The sequence below is a fragment of the Microtus pennsylvanicus genome, chromosome 5, assembly GCF_037038515.1.
Source record: "Microtus pennsylvanicus isolate mMicPen1 chromosome 5, mMicPen1.hap1, whole genome shotgun sequence".
NCBI lineage: Eukaryota > Metazoa > Chordata > Mammalia > Rodentia > Cricetidae > Microtus > Microtus pennsylvanicus.
This window is the reverse complement of record NC_134583.1, coordinates 86,796,222-86,815,254: the sequence shown is the minus strand read 5'-3', so window position 1 is coordinate 86,815,254 and position 19,033 is coordinate 86,796,222. Positions and strand designations below refer to the sequence as shown.

Genomic DNA, 19,033 nt, shown 5'->3' with positions numbered 1-19,033 from the left:
TGTGAGTTCGAGGCCAGCCTGGTCTACAAAAGCTAGTTCTAGGACAGGCTCTAAAGCCACAGAGAGAAACCTTGTCTCGAAAAACCACAAAAAACCAAAAACCAAACCAAAACAAACAAACCCCCCAAAAACAGGTGGAGAGGCTTGTCTGCTGGTCCTGTGTAGTGGGGAAGACGAGGGCCACCTGGGCACTCCTGTGGACTGTGTGCCTAACAGCTGGATGTTTTTTCATAGCTGATACTTTTGCAGAGGAGTCTGGGCATTGAGCAAAATGCAGTATTTTTTTTAAAGTTTATTTTATATGTATAATTGTTTTACCTGCATGTATGACTGTGCAGTTGTACCTGGTGTCCTCTGATATCAGAAGACATGATCATGGGTTCACAGACAGTTGTGAGCAGTCATGTGGGTGCTGGGGACTGAACCCAGGTTCTCTGGAAGAGCAGCTCATGCTCCTAACCTGAGCCATCTCTCCAGCACCCCGTCCCTCTCAGCTACCCTTTTCTGAGACAGAATCTTTCTTTGTAGCCTGTCTAGACTGTTTTTGAGCCTCAGCCTCTGTAGTGCTGAGATCATAGGTGTGTACTCCCACACACCGCTCCCTATTGAATCAGGCAATCCCCCTCCCCAACCAGGCATCTGAATCCCCTTGGCAGAGTTGCCCCAGATGGTACTTTGTGAAGTTCCTTGCCTTCCTTAGGTCTCAGTCTTCTTGTCTGTAGCACAGGTGACAGAGTTCCACCTCCTGTGGGGACTAGGTGACATCTGGCAGACAGCAGGCTAGGAAGGTGGGCAGGCATGAGATCTGTGGGTTCACTAAACCAGGACCTATCCCAGAATAACCGAAGTAGAGCCTCTCTCTGGATTTCTTTGATAAGGAATTTGGGTCATCCTTGGGTCCCTGCTGCAGAGGTCGTGTGCCCTAGTGTCCGCAGGCACTGTGGGAAGGGCTCCTGGGCTCTTCTGCATCCCCACCAACCTCCAGACCTGCCACCCAGTGAGGCTCCAAGACAGCCAAACCTCAAACTCCCAAACCTCTGAGATGTTGGTGCTCTGATAAGCTTGGCTGGGGCCAGAAGGCCGAGGGTTAAATGCCATCCTGCAACCCCAGAGGTGGCTTGTATCTTCTGCTCTCATTTCATCGGTCCAATTGGCCACAAAGGGGAAAGCGTGTTACTGGATCCTGAGTTGGCACCCGGCACCATTTGGGGCAGTGGCCCCTGGGTGCCCACTTTTTTTCCAGAGCTGTGACTTGTTTGAAAGCAGAAGTCTGCGACTTTGGCTCAATAAACAGATTTTGGAGAGCGATGATAAATTTGGCGGTTTTTATGACTGGTTTCTGCAGCTCTTAAAGGAAACAGGAGTCGCTACAAAGGTAGGCTTGTTTCTGAAATCGGTTCTCCAGTTTCCTCTCTGAGGACAGAACAATGAGATCTTTGTGGCCACACGGGAACCACTTCCCTCTCTGGCCCACAAGGGAGGGCCTGGGCCATCCCACCTTCTCCCACCTCCATGGAAATGCGTCAGTGCCAAGCGGGCTAGCTGGCAGGTCTGACTGACGGTTGCGGGGTTGGCGGTGATTCTCAGGGTGTGGCTCAGGCACCACAGCCGGACCACAGCTCCAGTCCTGTGTCTCTGAGTTCATCTATGCCGAATTCTCGATCTGCATGACTTTTGGGGACAGTAGGACTCTGATGTCTGTGTTACCTTGAGTCTCAGTGACTTTTCCTTGGCTGGTTGTCTGTCCAAGTGCTGGGCTTCCTACATACTGAGCAAGCATTCTAGCTTTGAGCTGTTGTGTCTAGTGCTAGTTCCTCAACTAAACAGGAGTCCAGGCTCAGGTCACTGCAGATGCAGGGCAGGTGGCAGTCCCAAAAATCCGGCCTCACCAGAGGCTATGTCTGAGTTGCAGCCCTGGCTACTCAGCTTGTCACTTCTTTGTTTAGATGAATGAGGGTCAGGAGCCAAAAGGGGATAAGCATGGCACCTTAGGAGCCCCTTGGCCAGTCTTTGGGCTTTGATACCGAGAAACTGGTCCGAACAGAACTGTCCCTGAGTGTGTGTGCTTCGTGTGCTGGGTGTGCTGAGGAACGATTCCCTTTGTAAACAAACGCGTTTTCCTTTGGAATACCCAGAAACAACAGATAAAAACCACTGAGGTTTTTGCTGCCACTGTCTTGTGAATGGGATAGTCCCTGGATTAGAGGTGGGGAAACTGAGGCCCAAAGAAATAGAAAGAGTACAAACCTATTTGAATTGTGTTTTTTTTTTTTAATTTGTTGGTTTGTTTTTGTTTTTCAAGACACGGTTTCTTTGTGTAGCCCTGGTTGTCCTGGAACTCATTCTGTAAAACAGGCTGTTCTTGAACTCACAGAGATCTGCTTGTCTCTGCCATGTGCCACCCACCACCTGGATCTTTGAAAACTGCTTTAAGGAGTTGGGTATGGTGACTTATGCCCATCATCTCAGCACTTGGAAGGTGGAGTTCATGGCCCTCCTAGGTTACATACAAGATACCAGTCTGAAAAAAATCACATCCTGGGAGGATGGCTCAGTGGTTAGATCAGGTTTGATTCCTGGCACCCACATAACAGCTCACAATTTTCTTTAACTCCAGGTCCTGGGGATCCACCTTCTTCTGGCCTCTGCAGGCACTAGGCATGTACCTTGTACACTGACATACATGCAGCCTAAACACCTGTACACACACACACACACCTCTCAAATCCAACACAAACAAAATCACCAAAGGCACCCCTTGCTGGTGCAGACCTGTTGAACAGATGGGGGACAGACCTGGAGAGGGGCTGCAGTGTTACAGTTGCCCTCTTGGGGGAGGTGTCTCATGGGCTGGTCTTCCCACATTCATGAACCCGAGCGGCTGTCCTGTACCTGGTAGAACAAACCATGAGGCGTTGGGAGAAAGCTGCACTGTGCCGTGGAAGGACTAGCCTCCACCAGAGTGTCCAAGCACTCAGTCCCCAGGGGCTCTGAGTGCATCTCCATCCTGGGATTGTTGTCCTGCTCTTTGCCGTGGTCGTGGGCCACTTCCGGGAGCCTGGCAGGCTGGGAGCCATGGGACCAAGATGGTGTGTAATCAGAATGCTATATTTTGTCGAAAATAAGAATGTTAGTAATGGGCTGGTTTCTGGCAAGTCAAACTGGGATTCTGAAATACATATTTTTCTTTACTCTGCCCTAAACCTTCTAATTAGTGAAGACTCACATTCGCAGACATAAATCAATGTCACGATTTGTCCTGGGTATCCCTGAGCTGGTAACATTATGTGGTTGCTAAATTGGGGCTTTGGGAGTGTGTGCATGCTTGTGTGTGCCTGCACGCGTGCACATTCGTGTCAGGGGTGAAGGTTCAGGAGAGGCAGAGTTCCCCCAGAGAAGCCCTGGTGGCTGCCCTCCTTCCCTTGGGCCACCCAGCACCCCCACACATAAACTGTCACAGTTCTTGAGTGCGGATGTCACCCAGTTAAACTGATTAACAGGGGAAAGGACATCCTTTCTGGAAACCTCTACTGCGGGGTGTTAGTAGCTGTATCCAGGACTCTGTGAAGGCCATTGGCCTGGGGCCATCTCTTAGATGGTTCTCTTTCTAGCTGAGATCTTCGTCACGTGAAGACGCGGACTGCACACCTGAGCTGGCTCTGGTAGGCTCCATGAATGAGGTCCTGGGGTTAGGGGCAGGGTCTGCTCAGCTGAGGTCGTGCTGGTTCACACTGGATGGGTGTGAAGTAATGTTATAGAGTATCTATGGCCACTGGTCATCTATACTCTAGGGAATTACTAGCCAACAGTCCTGTGGGGGCCAAATAAGACGGTCACTGGCCTAGGAGCCTATAGGGTGTGAGGAAAATGCTGTAGTGGGCCATAGGTGAGCCCGTTGCTGCTCCACATCAGGCTTTTGGTCTGTGAAAGGAGCGGGAGGTTAGGCTGGCCTCTGGCAGGGAACAAGCCAGCCTGGGCTGCTCCCCCACTCTGGATTCCATGTGCCTCTGCCCAGCCTCTTCTGGCTCTTCTCACCCTATTTTATTTCTGACTCGAGGCCAGTGCTTTTCAAAATGTGTTTCCTGGTTTAGACCCAAAAAAACAGGACAAAGAATGTCAGTTGAGTGTTTGCTTAATGTGCATGAAGCTCTGGGATTGATCGCCATGATTGCATAAACCAAGCCTGGTGGAAAATGTGTCCCAGGATTGGTAGCTGGGCCTGTCTCCTCTGTGAACACAGTATTTATGACCTTGGTGAGCTGCTTGGCAGTAGACCACGGTGGTACACCTATGGAAGGAAGCTTGGATCTTTCCCTCATGTGACTGAGCTGGGCTAGTGACCAGCCCACAGCTGGTGGTGGTTCTGCTCTGGGTGTTGGTCCAGGGACCTGGTATTGGGTGGCTGACTTCTGTTGAGAACAGGTAGCATGGCAACCTGATGGTCAACTCTGGAAATGTCCTTGGTAGGAGTGACATGGTGTGTGGGAATGAGGACCATATAGCTCCGGAAGGGGCTTAGGCCACTGGGGTCATAAGACCCCTCAGAGTTGGGGCTTCCCATGGTGCGAGGCCAGTGAGCTTCCCAGCAGCCACCCTGGCAGAGCCTTTTTCTGGTTCTGAGACTTCACTTGTCTTAGGACATTCAGGGCTGACTGAGCATTTTCCTGAGCCAGCTCCTCTGTGTGACAGAGTCCATGCTTTCCCACAAGCAGTGGGTATAAGGACAGTTGTCTCCTGTCGTCCCTCCGGCCCACCTCAGAGCCTTAGTGGCCTCATGTCAGGCACAGTCCCTGATTGCTGGACGCAGTGGGGACCCTCTAGCCCATGTCACTCTTTAGTGAAGCCTGGGAGGCTCCATCCTTCAGAGTGTCCAACCCAGCAACCTTGTTCTCTCTCTAAATCTCCTTTATGTATTGTGTGTTTTGTCTGCATGTATGCCTGTGTACCACATGCATGCCTGATGTCCACGGAGGCCAGAAGGAGGATGTCGGATCTCTGAGGCTAGAATCAGAGGGTTGTAAGCCACTCTTAATGGCTGTGCATCAAAGCCAGCATCAGCCAGTACTCTTAATGGCTGGGCCATCTCTCATATGTGCAGGCTTGCGTGTGATGTAGCTTGTGTTGGGGCAAGAGGACAACTTTGCAGAGTCAGGTTGAACTCAACTTGCCAGGCTTGTGCATCAGGCGCCTTTGTCCTGATGGCCGGAGCTATCTCGTTGGCCTGCTTTATTCTTTTTATCTTTTGCAAGTGACTTCTCATTTCCTGTTCTACCCCCCTTCCCAAACTCCCCCCACCCATGTTTCCTACTCGTCTGCTTCCCTGACCTTTGAAATGTGGTTCCTGCCCAGGAAGTTTGCCTAAATCTCAGAGTTAATGAAGGCTTCCTCTGGTGTAGTGAATGTGTGTGCGTGTGTATGTATGTGCACTCTTGTCTGTGTGTATACTGGCATGCTTTTGGTTGTGTGTGTTTGAAAATGGAGGTGAGTCGCATGTGTGAGTGTAAGAATGTATGGGGGTTGGAGAGGACTGGATGAGGTGCCGAGGGGCAGCAGAAATGGGTGTGCCTGTGCGGAGAGGCAGAGGGCAAGCTCCAGCCTGCAGTTGGGGGTGTTTGCATGCAGAGGCAGCTGTGGGGAACCAGTGTTCTCTGGAGCAGAGAGGGTTGGGATTGGGGGTGTGAGGACTTGGTGTGAAGAGGTGATATTGTTCTGTAGCCAGAGATATTGACATGCAATTGCTCACCATGCTGGCCAGTCCAAGGTAGGGTTTGTGATATTCTGGAAACTTCTTCCCACTGCTTTACCAGCACAGTGGGTTCTGCTCTGTGCTCCTGAGGGTTCCCCAACTCTGTTACAACAAAAGCTTTTGAGAGTTGCATCAGCCTCTGTTGTGGGGGAGGCCTGTCTTCTTTCCGAATGTGTTTGGTCACATTTCTGGATGTGCAGGTCGGGCCGTGGCTGTTTTGGTCTTGACACAGATGATGGCCTTGGCCAGCCATGATTTGGGCCTTGTTAGACTTATCAGCTATGTATACCCCGAAGAGGTGAGCATGTCTCAGGGTTTGGGAAGACAGGGTTCCCCCCAGGCCTTGGGGACAAGTATTGAACCAGGGTCAGGACTATAGGATGAGAATGGTTAACAGCCCAGAGGTGGCCTGGTAGACTATGCTGGGGACTGGGGCTATGGTGGGTATGGAGTGGGCGCTGTGGCCAGATGAGGGCATTTCCTGGCTCAGTGGGTCCAGAAGCCTATAAATGGATGCATGAATGGAGGGATGGACACACAGACAGACAGATAAATGGGTAGATGGGTGGGTGAACAGACAGGGAGGCTATAGGTAGCTCAGGAGGAGGTGGGGAAGAGTCCATGTTTGCTGAGGTTTCCACTAAAGGTCAGCCTGTGGTAGGATAGGAGGGGTTACAAGAAGCCTAAGGTTTTAGTCTTCATAAACACCAAGCTGCTCATTTCCATCCATCATGTCACCGAGAGCAGCCTTCGTTGGGCAAGAGCCGCTGGGAAGATGTGCGATTCTGTGGCTGAGGTCATGGCCGTCATGGTTGCTTGGGTGTGAGTGACCCTGCCACTGGCCAGGAAGCAAGTGCAGTGGTCCAGCTCCTGCTGCATTCTAGGTCCCAGGTGGGAGGGACATGCAGGTGGGGAAGGTCCCAGGTTTTGGGGAACTGTGCGTCACTAAGTGGTATTTCCTTTTATTTTCATTAGATTATTGTTGTTCTTTTTGAAACAGGGTCTCTCTATGTGTCCCTCCTGTCCTGGAACTCACTATATAGACCAGGCTGGCCTTGAACTCATAAAGATCTGCCTGTCTATGTCTCCCCCAAGTGCTGGGGTTAAAGGCATGTTGACACTTTCTTTTACCTTGACTAAGAAGAATGTTGTCAGGGCTGGGGAGGTGACTCAGTGGTTAAGAGAACTGGCTGCTCCTCCAGAGGACCCAGATTTGATCCCCAGTACCCACATGGCAGCTCACAGCTGTCTACTATTCTAGTTCTGGGGAATCTGGTGCCCTTACACAGACATACATGTAAGCAAAACACCAGTGTAAATAAAAAGAAGTTTTATTTTTATTTATTTATTTATTTATTAAGGATTTCTGCCTCCCCCCTCATCCGCCTCCCATTTCCCTCCCCCTCCCCCGATCAAGTCACCCTCCCTCATCTGCTCAAAGAGCAATCTGGGTTCCCTGACCTGTGGGAAGCCCAAGGACCGCCCACCTCTATCCAGGTCTCCAAAGGTGAGCATCCAAACTGCCTAGGCTCCCCCAAAGCCAGTACGCACAGTAGGATAAAAATCCCATTGCCATTGTTCTTGAGTCATGAATATTAACCTTCATCAGGTGATGAAAGGAGACAGAGACAGAGGAGCACGGGACAGAAATCTCAAGGTCCAAATCAGGAGCAGAAGGAGACGGAGCACGAGCAAGGACTCAGGACCTCAGGACCGCGAGGGGTGCACCAACACACTGAGACAATGGGGATGTTCTATCGGGAACTCACCAAGGCCAGCTGGCCTGGGTCTGAAAAAGCATGGGATAAATCCGGACTAGCTGAACATAGTGGACAATGAGGACTACTGAGAACTAAAAAGAAGTTTTAAAAAAGAAGAATGTTGTCCGTGACACGGCAGTGAGCATTTTCATTTAGCCAAACATGGCCTCTTAAAGAGGCATAGAGCTTCCTGCCTGTATAGACCACCCCAACCTGTCTATAAAGTTCACGGTTCATGGTGACATTCCTGGAGTTTTGTAGGCTATCATTGTCCTGCCAGTTCTATTTGGGAAAAAAGACCTGGGATGCAGAGATGGTTCAGCAGTTAACTGCTGGCTGCTCTTTCAGAGGGCCAGAATTTGGTTCTTAGCAACTACATCAGGCAGCTAGCTCACAACCACCTGTAACCCCAGCTCCAGGAGATCTGAAGCTTTTTGCTAGCCTTGAAAGTCACCTGTAAACACATGTGTATACATACACACACACACTCACACACACACACACACACACACACACACACACACACACACACACAGAGAGAGAGAGAGAGAGAGAGAGAGAGAGAGAGAGAGAGAGAGAGAGAGAGAGAGAGAAGGGTTCAAATTTCAAACATGTAATATACTTAATAAGATGTATGATTATATATGGAAGGTAATGTGTAAGCCATATTTGAGACAAAACTGCAGAAAGACATGAAAGAGAACTGAGATACTTGTCTGTGGATAGGAAGGCAAGGCTGTGCAGGGGTTCCCCAACATCATCTGCAGGTTCTGTGTGCTTCCCAACAGCACCCTGTCCTCCTCTGCTCCCCCTGCCCTCACTGGAATTTCACTGTTTGGCTTTCAGAACAGTAGAGGATGGGGCACGTAAGGGTGCCCACTGTTCCAGCCATCGCTTACACTTTGTGTGGTGTTGGGGATGGAACCCAGAGTCTTGCACATATCTGGCAAGCATTCACTGAGCTACAGCCACAGCCCTTTGTGTGTGCATATGAGTGTATGTGCTTGTGTGGGGGCATGTATGAGTTTATATGGAGGCAGAGGTCAGTGTCTTCTCTAATCACTGTTGTTGTTTTTTGAGACAGGGTCTCCCGCCAAACTTGGAATTTACTGATTTGGCTAGACAAGTTGGCTAGTGAGTCCTCCTGTCTCTACTTCCCTGGGATTATAGGAGTACACTTTCTTCACTTACACACACACACACACACACACAGAGAGAGAGAGAGAGAGAGAGAACTGACTGTACTCAGTGATGGGGTGCTTGCCATTTTTAAACAGACTCAGATTTTCACTGGCTGTAATGCACGTCAATGGTTCCTAGACTAGGGAGACTGAGGTAGGTGGATCTCTGTGAGTTCAAGGCCAGTTTGGGCTACATAGGAGGTGTAGCTCGGTGGTAGAGAGCTCGCTTAGCATGCACAAAGGCCTGGGTTTGATCCCCAGTCCTTCAAAATAAAAAGGAAGAAAGAAGAGTAAATGGATCTTCATTATTATGGGTAGCTATGTGTAGACACCCTCATGTCTTTTTGCTGTGCTGGCTGTGGCGGTTTTTTTTTTTTTTTTGTTTTGTTTTTTTTTTTTTTTTTTTTTTTTTGGAGACAGGGTCTCACTATATAGTCCTGGCTGCTCTCTGAACTGTCTATGCAGATCAGGCTGGCCTTGAACTCACAGAGTTCCATCTGCCTCTGCCTCCAGAGTGCTGGGGTTATAGGTGAGCCATCACACCCTGCCTTTATTTTTTTTTCTTTTTGAGACAGGGTCTCACTGTGTAGATCAATCTGGCCTCAAACTCAGACCTGCCTGCCTCTGCCTCCTGAGTGTGGAATTAAAGGTGTTTGACACTACCTTAGCTGATGGATTTTGCCTTTTCATCTTGTGTAAAACCTTTAAACAAAACAGCATAAAGTCCCAGCCTTGGTGTCAAGATGGCTTAGTAGTGAAGAGCCCGACCACCCTTGCAGAGGACCAAGGTTTGACTCCAGTGTTTACAGGTGGCTCATGATTCCCTGTGACTCCAGTTCCAGAGGATCTGACACGCTTTTTTGGCCTACAGAGGTGCCAGGTTTGTGCGTCCACACACACGTGCATGCCCAAACAGGCGGTGTACCCATATACATTAAAAACAAGGCCTCAGGGCTGGAGAGATGGCTCAGTGGTTAAGAGCATTGCCTGCTCTTCCAAAGGTCCTGAGTTCAATTTCCGGCAACCACATGGTGGCTCACAACCATCTGTAATGAGGTCTGGTGCCCTCTTCTGGCCTGCAGACAGAATATTGTGTACATAATAAGTAAATAAATAAATATTTTAAAAAAAAAACAAGGCCTCAGAGTCGATTCCTATGGCAGTGGAAGGCGGTGGGGTTGGGGGAACACTGAGTGGGCAGCATTGGGCGGACAGACGGATGACAGAAGGTGAACGGAGCTGGAGTGAGTGGTTCTGGATTTCCTCGGAGTTGTGGCCCTGTGGATGGGATACAAGGATGTGTGCAGGCGCCGGTCCTATGAGAATCCTAAGCTGTTATAACCAAAGCGTAGGTGCCGAGGAGATGAGGTGTGTCCCATTAGTAGGATTCATGGATTTGAGGTGCATAGCTGCAGCTTGACGTCTTTCTGGGATGTGGTCACTGTTTCATGTGTCTTCTTCCTTCTTTTCTTTTTTCCCCCGAGACAGGGTTTCTCTATGCAGCCTTGGCTGTTTTGAACTCGCTCTAGAGACCAGTCTGGGCTTAAACTCAGCAATCCACCTGCCTCTGCCTCTCAAGTGCTATGATTAAAGGTGTGTGCTACCACCTTGTTCCTTCTTTGAGACCCCAGCTCCCCACCAGAAAGCTTGCATGGTGCACCCACAGCCAGTACCATCTCCTTGGGGCACCTTTCGTAGGTGGTGTGAGCTTGTGTGAGTGTACATGTATGTGCATGCTCTCCAACAAAGTGTCTTCTTGACTGTGCATCCTTGTTCTTTCTGTAGCTTGGCCTTGCCCATTGGGTTGGCACTAGAACCTCTCCCCACCCTCATCCACCATGTGTGCACAGATTCCCATGTACTCCTTGAGCCATTGGAGGCCCAGTGTAACGGTTTGTGATTATAAATAAGGCATGGACCAAGATTGCTCCTTATTTTGGGGTCGCAGCAAAGGGTTGGATTACCTGGAATTGGACCTTGTTTGGGGTAACCATGTAAACGTTGTAAAACATGGGCTATTGGAGTAGAAGGGAAACCATCTGTTATGAATTCTATATATAAATATTGGCTATACTTACAGGGGTTAAAATGGGATTGTTGGCACGGGGATTTTCAGTCCCGGTTCTGCTGTTGCAGGGATGATAAACTGACCATAGGGCCTGGTGCCTAAGGCAGGAGGGGGCCTGAGCTGGTGTTTTTCTCTGATTTGATGGGATCCTGGGAGCAAAAGATATATGTACCTGTCAGAGATAATTGAGCTATCAGCTTCCCTCCCTGGTTGTGGGTGCTGAAAAATCTCTGGAGATATGGGATGTTCATGTTCTTGCTTTGAAGGAGTATATACAAGATTAAGCTGACGAGAACATCTGGATGGACCAAAGGAGCCTGTCATGTGTCATAGGGAATTTGGCCTGTTCATCTGTCAGCTGTGTCTTTTCAAAACATTAACCCTTTGCTATCATTGTTTTGAGACAGACTGGTCTTGAACTTGGTGCATACCTAAGGATGACCTTGAACTTCTGGGCCTTCTGCTTCTGTTTCTCATGTCCTGGGCATATACCACTATGCCAGGTCAAAATGTGTGTGTGTGTAAACTAAGGCTCAGCAGAGTGGTAAAAATTCTTGCTCCAACCTCCCAGGTTAGTGTTAAGTGCTAAGTCCAGTGGAGCTAACCCTGGCCTGGGAAGTGCTTACCACAAGCAGCTTTCAGGGGAGCTTCCTGAACCCCGCTCGTTTCCCAGGGAGCACACTGCAGACCCTGGGTCTCCGTGGGGAGCATATCTTGGGACCACTAGTGCCCTTCCCTAGAGGTCTGGCTTTTTGCCTTATCATATTCAGCTTCAAGAATAATACTTGCACAAATAGCCTCCTAGCAACAGATGTAGACTTCAGAGTTAATGTTTGAAAATATGTATTTACCAATCTTGAGGCAGAGGCTCCTCTCCTTCACCAAGCCTTTGTTGCCAGTTAGCACTCTGTTGTGCCCTCAGTACCAGGGTGCATGAACACAGTGATGTGATGGAGGGAGAGAGAGAATGCACATGTGTGCAGTTATATGTGCATGTGGAGACCAGAGCTCAACATTGGACATCATTCCTCAGAAGTCACCCATCTTGTTTGTGTTTTTAAGAATTATTAAGTTATGTGTACATGTGTCTGTGTGTGAGTATGTGCATATGGATGAATGTGCCTACAGGGACCCGAGGTGTTGGGTCTCCTGGAGCTGGAGCTCCTATGTGGATGCTAGGAACTGAACCTGGGTCCTCTGCATGAGTCGCATGTGCTCCTGACTGCTAAGCCATCTATTTTGTGGTCTTTAATGCAGCAGGTGCTATGGCATCGTCCATTGTCTTGTCCCAGTGTCATCTTTGTCTACTAGAGGATGCTCTGAGCTTTTCCTGATGATCTCCAAGGGCCCCAGGTGTGGTGCAAGTGGGCCATGGGGCTTAGTCCTGGCATGAAACCTTCCCCAGGCCAGAGACTCGGAAGTACAGCCCTGGTGTGTGGAGAGTGTGTGTGTGTGTGCCCCATCCTTGCTCTGTCGCCCACTGTTGTCTCCTTCCATTGTAAATGTTCTTGGGACATCTTGTCACCGTTCAGCTCCAGCTGGAGAATGACAGAGTCATCAGGCTTGGTGTGACTTGGGACAAGTTGATGCTTCTTTATGAAGACTGCAACTATGGGCCTTGAGAACATACCGCTAGGACCCCAGATCTAGCGGGAGGCTGTGCATTGAGAAGCATTGGGTACACGGGGCGAGTCACGGGGTAGAGAAGGACCGTAGGACCAGCATCCAGTGCATTTTTTCCCTCATGCATGCTGCCACTATGTGTTTCTACCCCAGGAACTTTGCATGGGTTTTAATCTTCCTCCTCTGACCACCTTACATAGTATGCAGCCTTCTCCTGTACTGGCCCCTCCTCCCACCCTGTCCCGCCACTCTGTTTGCCTCATTCATCACATTAACCTGCATCACTGCAAGCTCTTGGTTACATTCTTGCTCAGTATCTGTTTCCCACTGGAACAGGAGACCCCAGAGGCCCCTGGCACGAGCAGTCCCTGTTGCCCAGCCTTCCTAGGAAGGCCTCTGGTTCTCTGCCCCTGGGACTCTCTCTCTTTCACTCCTGCATCTCTCCAGAACTCTCCCTCCTCTGTGCTTTCTTTCCTTTGCTGCCTCTGCCTTAGGAGGGGGGTGGGGTGGGAGTGGTGGTACAGAGCCCATGCCATCCAGGGTTCTCCAGGGAGAGAGGGGAAGAGAAGCAGCCTGTCCCCAGGTGAGGGTGGGAGCCACCCCCATTGTGGTTTGTCTCACTGTGGGCCCCTGGGGCTACTGCCAGCTCTCCTCGAGGGAAAAACGAGCTTCCCAGGAAAGTGTTGTGGGTTCCTCTTAAAGCTTAGGAATTAAGTGTGTGGTTTCCTTAGTGGTTCCTAGTGGAGCCCTGGCTCCTGGGCTTTTGGCTCCCAGTGAGAGTTAGAGAAAAAAAGATCCCAGGAGGTTACAGAACGCACCCCACCTCCACCGCCTTTGAAGAGCATATCTGAACTCCTGAGAGCAAGTTGAGGTGGGAAAGTGGTCTTTCCAGTTTGGGGAGAGCAGCAGAGTTAGAGTCTCAGGGTTTGGGGAGTCTTACTGCTTCTCTGCCTGTACTGGCCTATTCCCGGGGTGGGAGCCTCTGAACCACTGAAGGGAAGGGGTCTCCAGTGCTGGGGACCAGAGGGAAGGTCAGAGGTGGCCGTGTATGGTTCTCTTCCCCACTGTCTCTGGTTCCTCTCCTGCTCAGCTATCCGTCCTGACTCTGTGCTCTGCCCACAGCCTCGCCGCTCCTCCTGTTTGCCAACCGCCGGGATGTGCGGCTAGTAGATGCAGGCGGAGTGAAGCTGGAGTCCACCATTGTGGCCAGCGGCCTGGAGGACGCAGCTGCGGTCGACTTCCAGTTCTCCAAGGGCGCTGTGTACTGGACAGATGTGAGCGAGGAAGCCATCAAACAGACCTACCTGAACCAGACTGGAGCTGCTGCGCAGAGCGTCGTCATCTCTGGCCTCGTGTCACCTGATGGCCTGGCCTGTGACTGGGTTGGCAAGAAACTATACTGGACAGACTCAGAGACCAACCGCATCGAGGTAGCCAACCTCAACGGCACGTCCCGCAAGGTTCTCTTCTGGCAGGACCTGGACCAGCCAAGGGCCATTGCCCTGGATCCTGCACATGGGTAAACCTCTGTTCTTCTGGTCCTATGGGGAGTGGGGGCTAGGGTTGCTTCTGTGGAGCCCATGTAGCAGGCTGAGGAGATGCCGTGGGGAGCAGCCCCTGGCTAGGAATCAGCTCCCTTCCAGATCCTGGACTATAAAACACACCATGTTTAGTCAGGTATGGTGGCCCACACTGCAATCCTGGCATTCTGGAGGCTGAGATAGGAGGGTTGCCACAAGTTCCAGGCTACCCTGGACTCTAAAGACTGTCATAAAGTATGCAGGAACTGGGGGATGCCTCAGTCAGTAAAGTACCTGCCTTGTAGCCATGAGGACCCGACTTCAATCCCTAGAAAAAGTTAGGTGGGATGGCACATGTCTTGAATCCTAGCACTGTGGGCTGTGGTACACAGACCCTTTTCTGAGCTGTCCTTGGGCGGCCATGACCCTGAAGTTCTATGCTGGCTCAGTTGTGAGAACAGTCAGACAGATGTCTTGGGCAAGATAACATACTGGTTTTGTTTTTTCTTTTGCCATAGGCTGTGTTGGACTCACTTGACATCTTAGCTTTTTTACTGTCCCCAGAGCTTCTGAGAAATGCGAGCCAGGATCTCACAGATGAGGAAGCAGGACATGGGCTGCCAATCTTGCCTGAGTCTGAGCTGTAAATCTCGTAGGTGCTCTGTGTAACCAGTCCCAGTGTGGGATAGGTTCCAGCTGCCCTTGCTCTGCCTTCTACCATGGCCAGGGATACTAAGCCCATCTTTGGACTGTCTCCAGCAGTGGGGTGCTGTCTGAACCCTGATGGTACTGCCTTATTGTGACCCTCCTCAGTGAGCTCCTCTGAGTTGACTAACCACTGGCTGTGGGCTGAGCAGAAGCTGGGCCAGGAGAGGCTGGCGTGACTGTGTATGTTTTCTTAGGCTTGGCTGAAGGGTTTGGAGTGTGGACTGGGAGAATCGCCCCTGCTTGGTCTAGGGAGTTTGAAAAGCAGAACAGATGAGGGCAAACTATGGGGCTGAGGTCATCCGTTTGACATAGAGCTGGCATTTGAGTATGTGGGAACCAAGGTGTGTGACTTCTGGAGCCACATGCTTTGTGCAAAGACCCAGGATGGTGTGTGTGTGTGTGTACACAAACATGCCTGGGTGTATATATGAGAGTATATAAGAGAGATCTGTGTGCAAGCATTACATGAGTATGTGTGAATATGTTATGTGAGGATGTCTGTGCACAAGTGTGTGCAGGGGTGATTGTGGCAAGTGTAACTGACTGATTATGCTTGTAGTGAGTATGTATTTATGAGAATATGTGTGCACATATATTCTTCACATGTGTAAATGTGCTTTTTATGTGAGAATGGATATGCATTTGTGTGAGCATGATTATACACAAGGGTTATTGTGTATATATATGAATGTATGTGACTGTTGTATGTGCACAAATAAATATGAGTACTTAGTGTCTGTGTGCATGTGCACCAGTGAGCATGTACATCTGACTTGAGTGTGATCGAGGACCTGTGGATGGGTGTGCGTGTTTGTGAAGAAGTGTGCAGGCAGGTGTGTCCAGTTCATACACACCAGAGTTAAGTGGGGTTGTATACTAGTGGCTACCGGCCCCTTTGGGTTCCTCACTCTGAGCTTCCCAGAACTCAGGCCATCTTCCTAGGACGATCTCTGTGCTACTTGGTGAACAGTCTCAGACTTTAAATCCCCAGGGACTTCAGTACCTGACAGTCTTCTGGGGAGGCATTGACCATTATCCCAGGAGTCTCTGTGACTGAGAGGAATTGATCTGTGTAAGAGTCTGACAGAAAAGACCCAGGCTAGCACCCTATTCCTCAACAGAACCCCCTGTGCTCTTGTCTCTCTCTGTCCCCTGCCTTCCTACTCCCGGGACATATATGCTATAGCTCTGCCCTACCACATTCATGAAGATGGCCCATTCTCAAGCTGGGTGTTTTTCTCCATTGCCCCAGTGCCCTTATGGGGTACTGGTGGAGTAGGGGAAAAAATGATACAGGGGTAGTTTGTTTGAGATGAATGAATATCTCTAGGAGAGTAGGCAGGTTCTGGGAAGAAGGTTCTGTTCAAGGCCTCTAGCTGTAGCTATGGAGCCCAGGAAGGCTTCCTACTGGGATGGAATCCAGGCTCTTCCTTTGCTCATTGCTGGACACAAGGTCCCCACCACCAAGCTACAACTCCTTTTCTATATCTCATTTTGAGACCGACTGTCACTAGACCACTCAGCATGACCTTGAACTAACTAGTCTATCCAGGCCTTGAACTTGGAATCCTCCTGCCTTTGCTTCTCAAAGCTAGGATTATAGGCCTGTGCCACCAGCCCTGGCTTCTGTGTGGCTTTTAAGTAGAGACCTGAAGTGGGTGAAGGCAAAAGCCGTGTGCTCTTTGAAAAAGAGGGAATGACCAGTGCAAAGGCCCTGGGGTAGAGAGGACTAGACCCATTGGAGGGGATAACTCAAGCTCATAGGGCTCCCTCATAGCAGTTATGGGTGGCAGTGGAGGGCAGCATCTTGGTCCAAGTTGGGGGTAGAAAGTGTTTATTGTTGGGTTGTATTCTGAAGGCAGGGTCAGCTGGCAAGGGTGACATGACACTGTGTGTGTCTCCATCTATACAAAGGTGTGCTGTGACCTCATTGTGCTACTTGAAAACACTGAGAACAGTCCTGGGTGGGTGGAGGCTGCCACTGGAACACGCATGCCCTTCCTCCACCACATGAAAGAGTCCACATTATGCAATTTCCTTCTCTCTTTGCTTTCCCATGTGGGTATGTTTGTGTACCATGTACAGAAGCCAGAAGAGGAAATTGGATCCTCTGGAACTGGAGTTACAGAGGGTTGCAAGCTGCCATGTTGGTGCTGGGAACTGAACCTGGGCCTGCTATAGAAGAGCAGCCAGTGTTGCAGCCACTGAGCCATCTCTCCAGCCCCTTATCCTTTTACCGTGATCATAGAAGGATATCTGATTGCACTGGGAAATGATGGTTTGGGTGGTACTTCATGCTTGTTTAGAGATGCTAGGTAGGCAAGCTTTATTTATTAAAATACAAATGAAATACCACTACATTTCCCCTTTTGTCTAAAATAAAAAAGGCTATAACTAATATAAGAAAGACTATATATAATAAGTACAATAACTATATACTATATATATACATACATATATACATACACACACACACACACACACACATATATATGCAGTAAATACATCAACAATGTCTTTTGACAAATGTAGAGAAAATGCTCCATTATATGTCCTGTCTTGGGGAGTCCGAAGTCTTGTACCGAATTTACTTTCTATCATAACTTGCTTTCTGCATCAGGTGAACAAGGAAAACTATAACTGTAACTATCTAGTCTTCAATTCCCTCAGAGACCCATGAAGGAAATAACATTAACTGAATAAGCTGGAAGTGAGAGCAAGTGACTTCCAAAAAATGTGGGTAATGACAGAAACAGCTGGCTACTTGGACAGTCACCCAAAGTTCCCTTGTAATGTTGGGCATCCATCTTCAGCCTACAGGCCTAGCATATCTGACAGACTTTTTGGGAGAGATGACTCAGGTTGTTAAGAGCAGTGACTGCTTTTCCAGAGATCCTGAGTTCAATTCCTAACAACCACATGCTGGCTCATAACCATCTGTAATGAGATCTGGTGCCCTCTTCTGACATTCAGGCATACATATAGACAGGACACTATACAAAATAAATAAACCTAAAAAAAAAAAGCTATTTAGAGACTCTAGGTTCTTGGTTGGGAACTCAGCACCCCCCCATTCTCACTGCGATTGGTGAGGTCTGTGTCCTCTTAGCCCCTTTGGCCTTGATTGTCCTTAGTAAATGTTTGGGTGGTCCGTTTGTGCACTTGCTTCTGACTTCTCCCCTAGATGCTCTCCCCAGGGTCACCTCGGTGATTCTGCCTCTGGGCCAAGGTTGATTTCACCATTGGTGCCCGGACATCTCAAGCTTCCTAAGTGTAGGTGTGAAGGCTGTGAGGGTGCAGCTAGGAGTGGGAATAGTGGACGGGGAGGAATAGAGAAACCTGGCTCTCTTAGCTCTTTGGGAGACTCTGATATGCCCTTGTGCCTTCCTGTGCCATTGACCCTTCAGGAGCCTTCCTTAGATGACCCAGCCACTATTGAGAAGGATGGCTGTTGTCCAGATGCCCTCTTCAGTGTGCACAGCCTAGGACCAGGTGGCCAGGAGTGGCAGAGATGGACAACTCAGTGGCTATGACACTGGCTGCTCTTCTATAGAGGGCCCAGGTCCAGTTCCCAGCACCCACATGGCAGCTCATACCCTTCTGTTCCAGTTCCAGGGGACCCAATGCTCTCTTCAAGCCCAGGTCTGGGGAAACCCTACTGTATATCTGGATGGGGCTGCAGGGCTGCTGGGCCTCCAGGATAGAAAGACAGCTGCTACTGCCATGGGGGGGGGGGTGCATGGCTTCTCCCTAACTCCACTTCCTTTCTCCCAGCATTCAGTTTAGTGCCCCCCCCCCCCCAGCTCTGTTCTATCAGGCCAAGTCAGTTTCTTTATTAGCCAATGGTATTCATAGCATATAGAAGGTGATCCCACATCACCTTTGGGCCTCAGGAACTGGGGAAGAAATGTGAATTACTAATGCTGCCTGGTGTTATCTCTGGGCCACAGTGCCCCAGGCAGGAATCACAGACACAGCTCACCTTCTCATTGAGTGGCAAGGCCTGTGCCTGAAGGAGTGGGAGAAGCACAGGGAGGGAGGGAAGGCCTCTGCTAGTCTGATCCTCCTTCAGGCTGCCCAGAGAATCCATCCCAGTTCTGGCCCTGCTGATGCAGGATGAAATATCCATGAAGCTTGGGCCTTCCCTGCACATCCAGGCTGCTGTCTGGAGCTGTGTGTGAGAGACAAGTTCATCTGCCAGAGCCCCAGCTTCCCGTCTTGTCTAATGGTGGCAGTAGGCTGGTGCAGGGGCTGGTGTAGGAGACACTGAAGTTACCCTGTGAGAGGGGCTTGGCCATGAAGCAGGGCAGAGAAGGGGACATTTATAGGGCAGGCTCCTGTGCCTACCCTTCTGGATGATGTCCTCATGGCCCTTCCAAAAGGTGGTGATGGTTCTGGCTCACACAGGACCCCTACCGGGAAGACAG

The 19,033-nt window shown here is 49.9% G+C and overlaps 1 protein-coding gene across 2 annotated transcripts in view; it reads left to right on the top strand.

Moving 5' to 3' along the window:
- The window catches only part of Lrp5 (LDL receptor related protein 5), a 108,603-nt gene that overhangs the window by 17,174 nt on the left and 72,396 nt on the right, over positions 1-19,033 (top strand). For both annotated transcript variants that reach the window (XM_075972962.1, XM_075972961.1), the window contains exon 2: positions 13,501-13,897. In XM_075972962.1, coding sequence (XP_075829077.1) covers positions 13,501-13,897 — 397 coding nt within the window. The remainder of the gene's footprint in view (positions 1-13,500; positions 13,898-19,033) is intronic.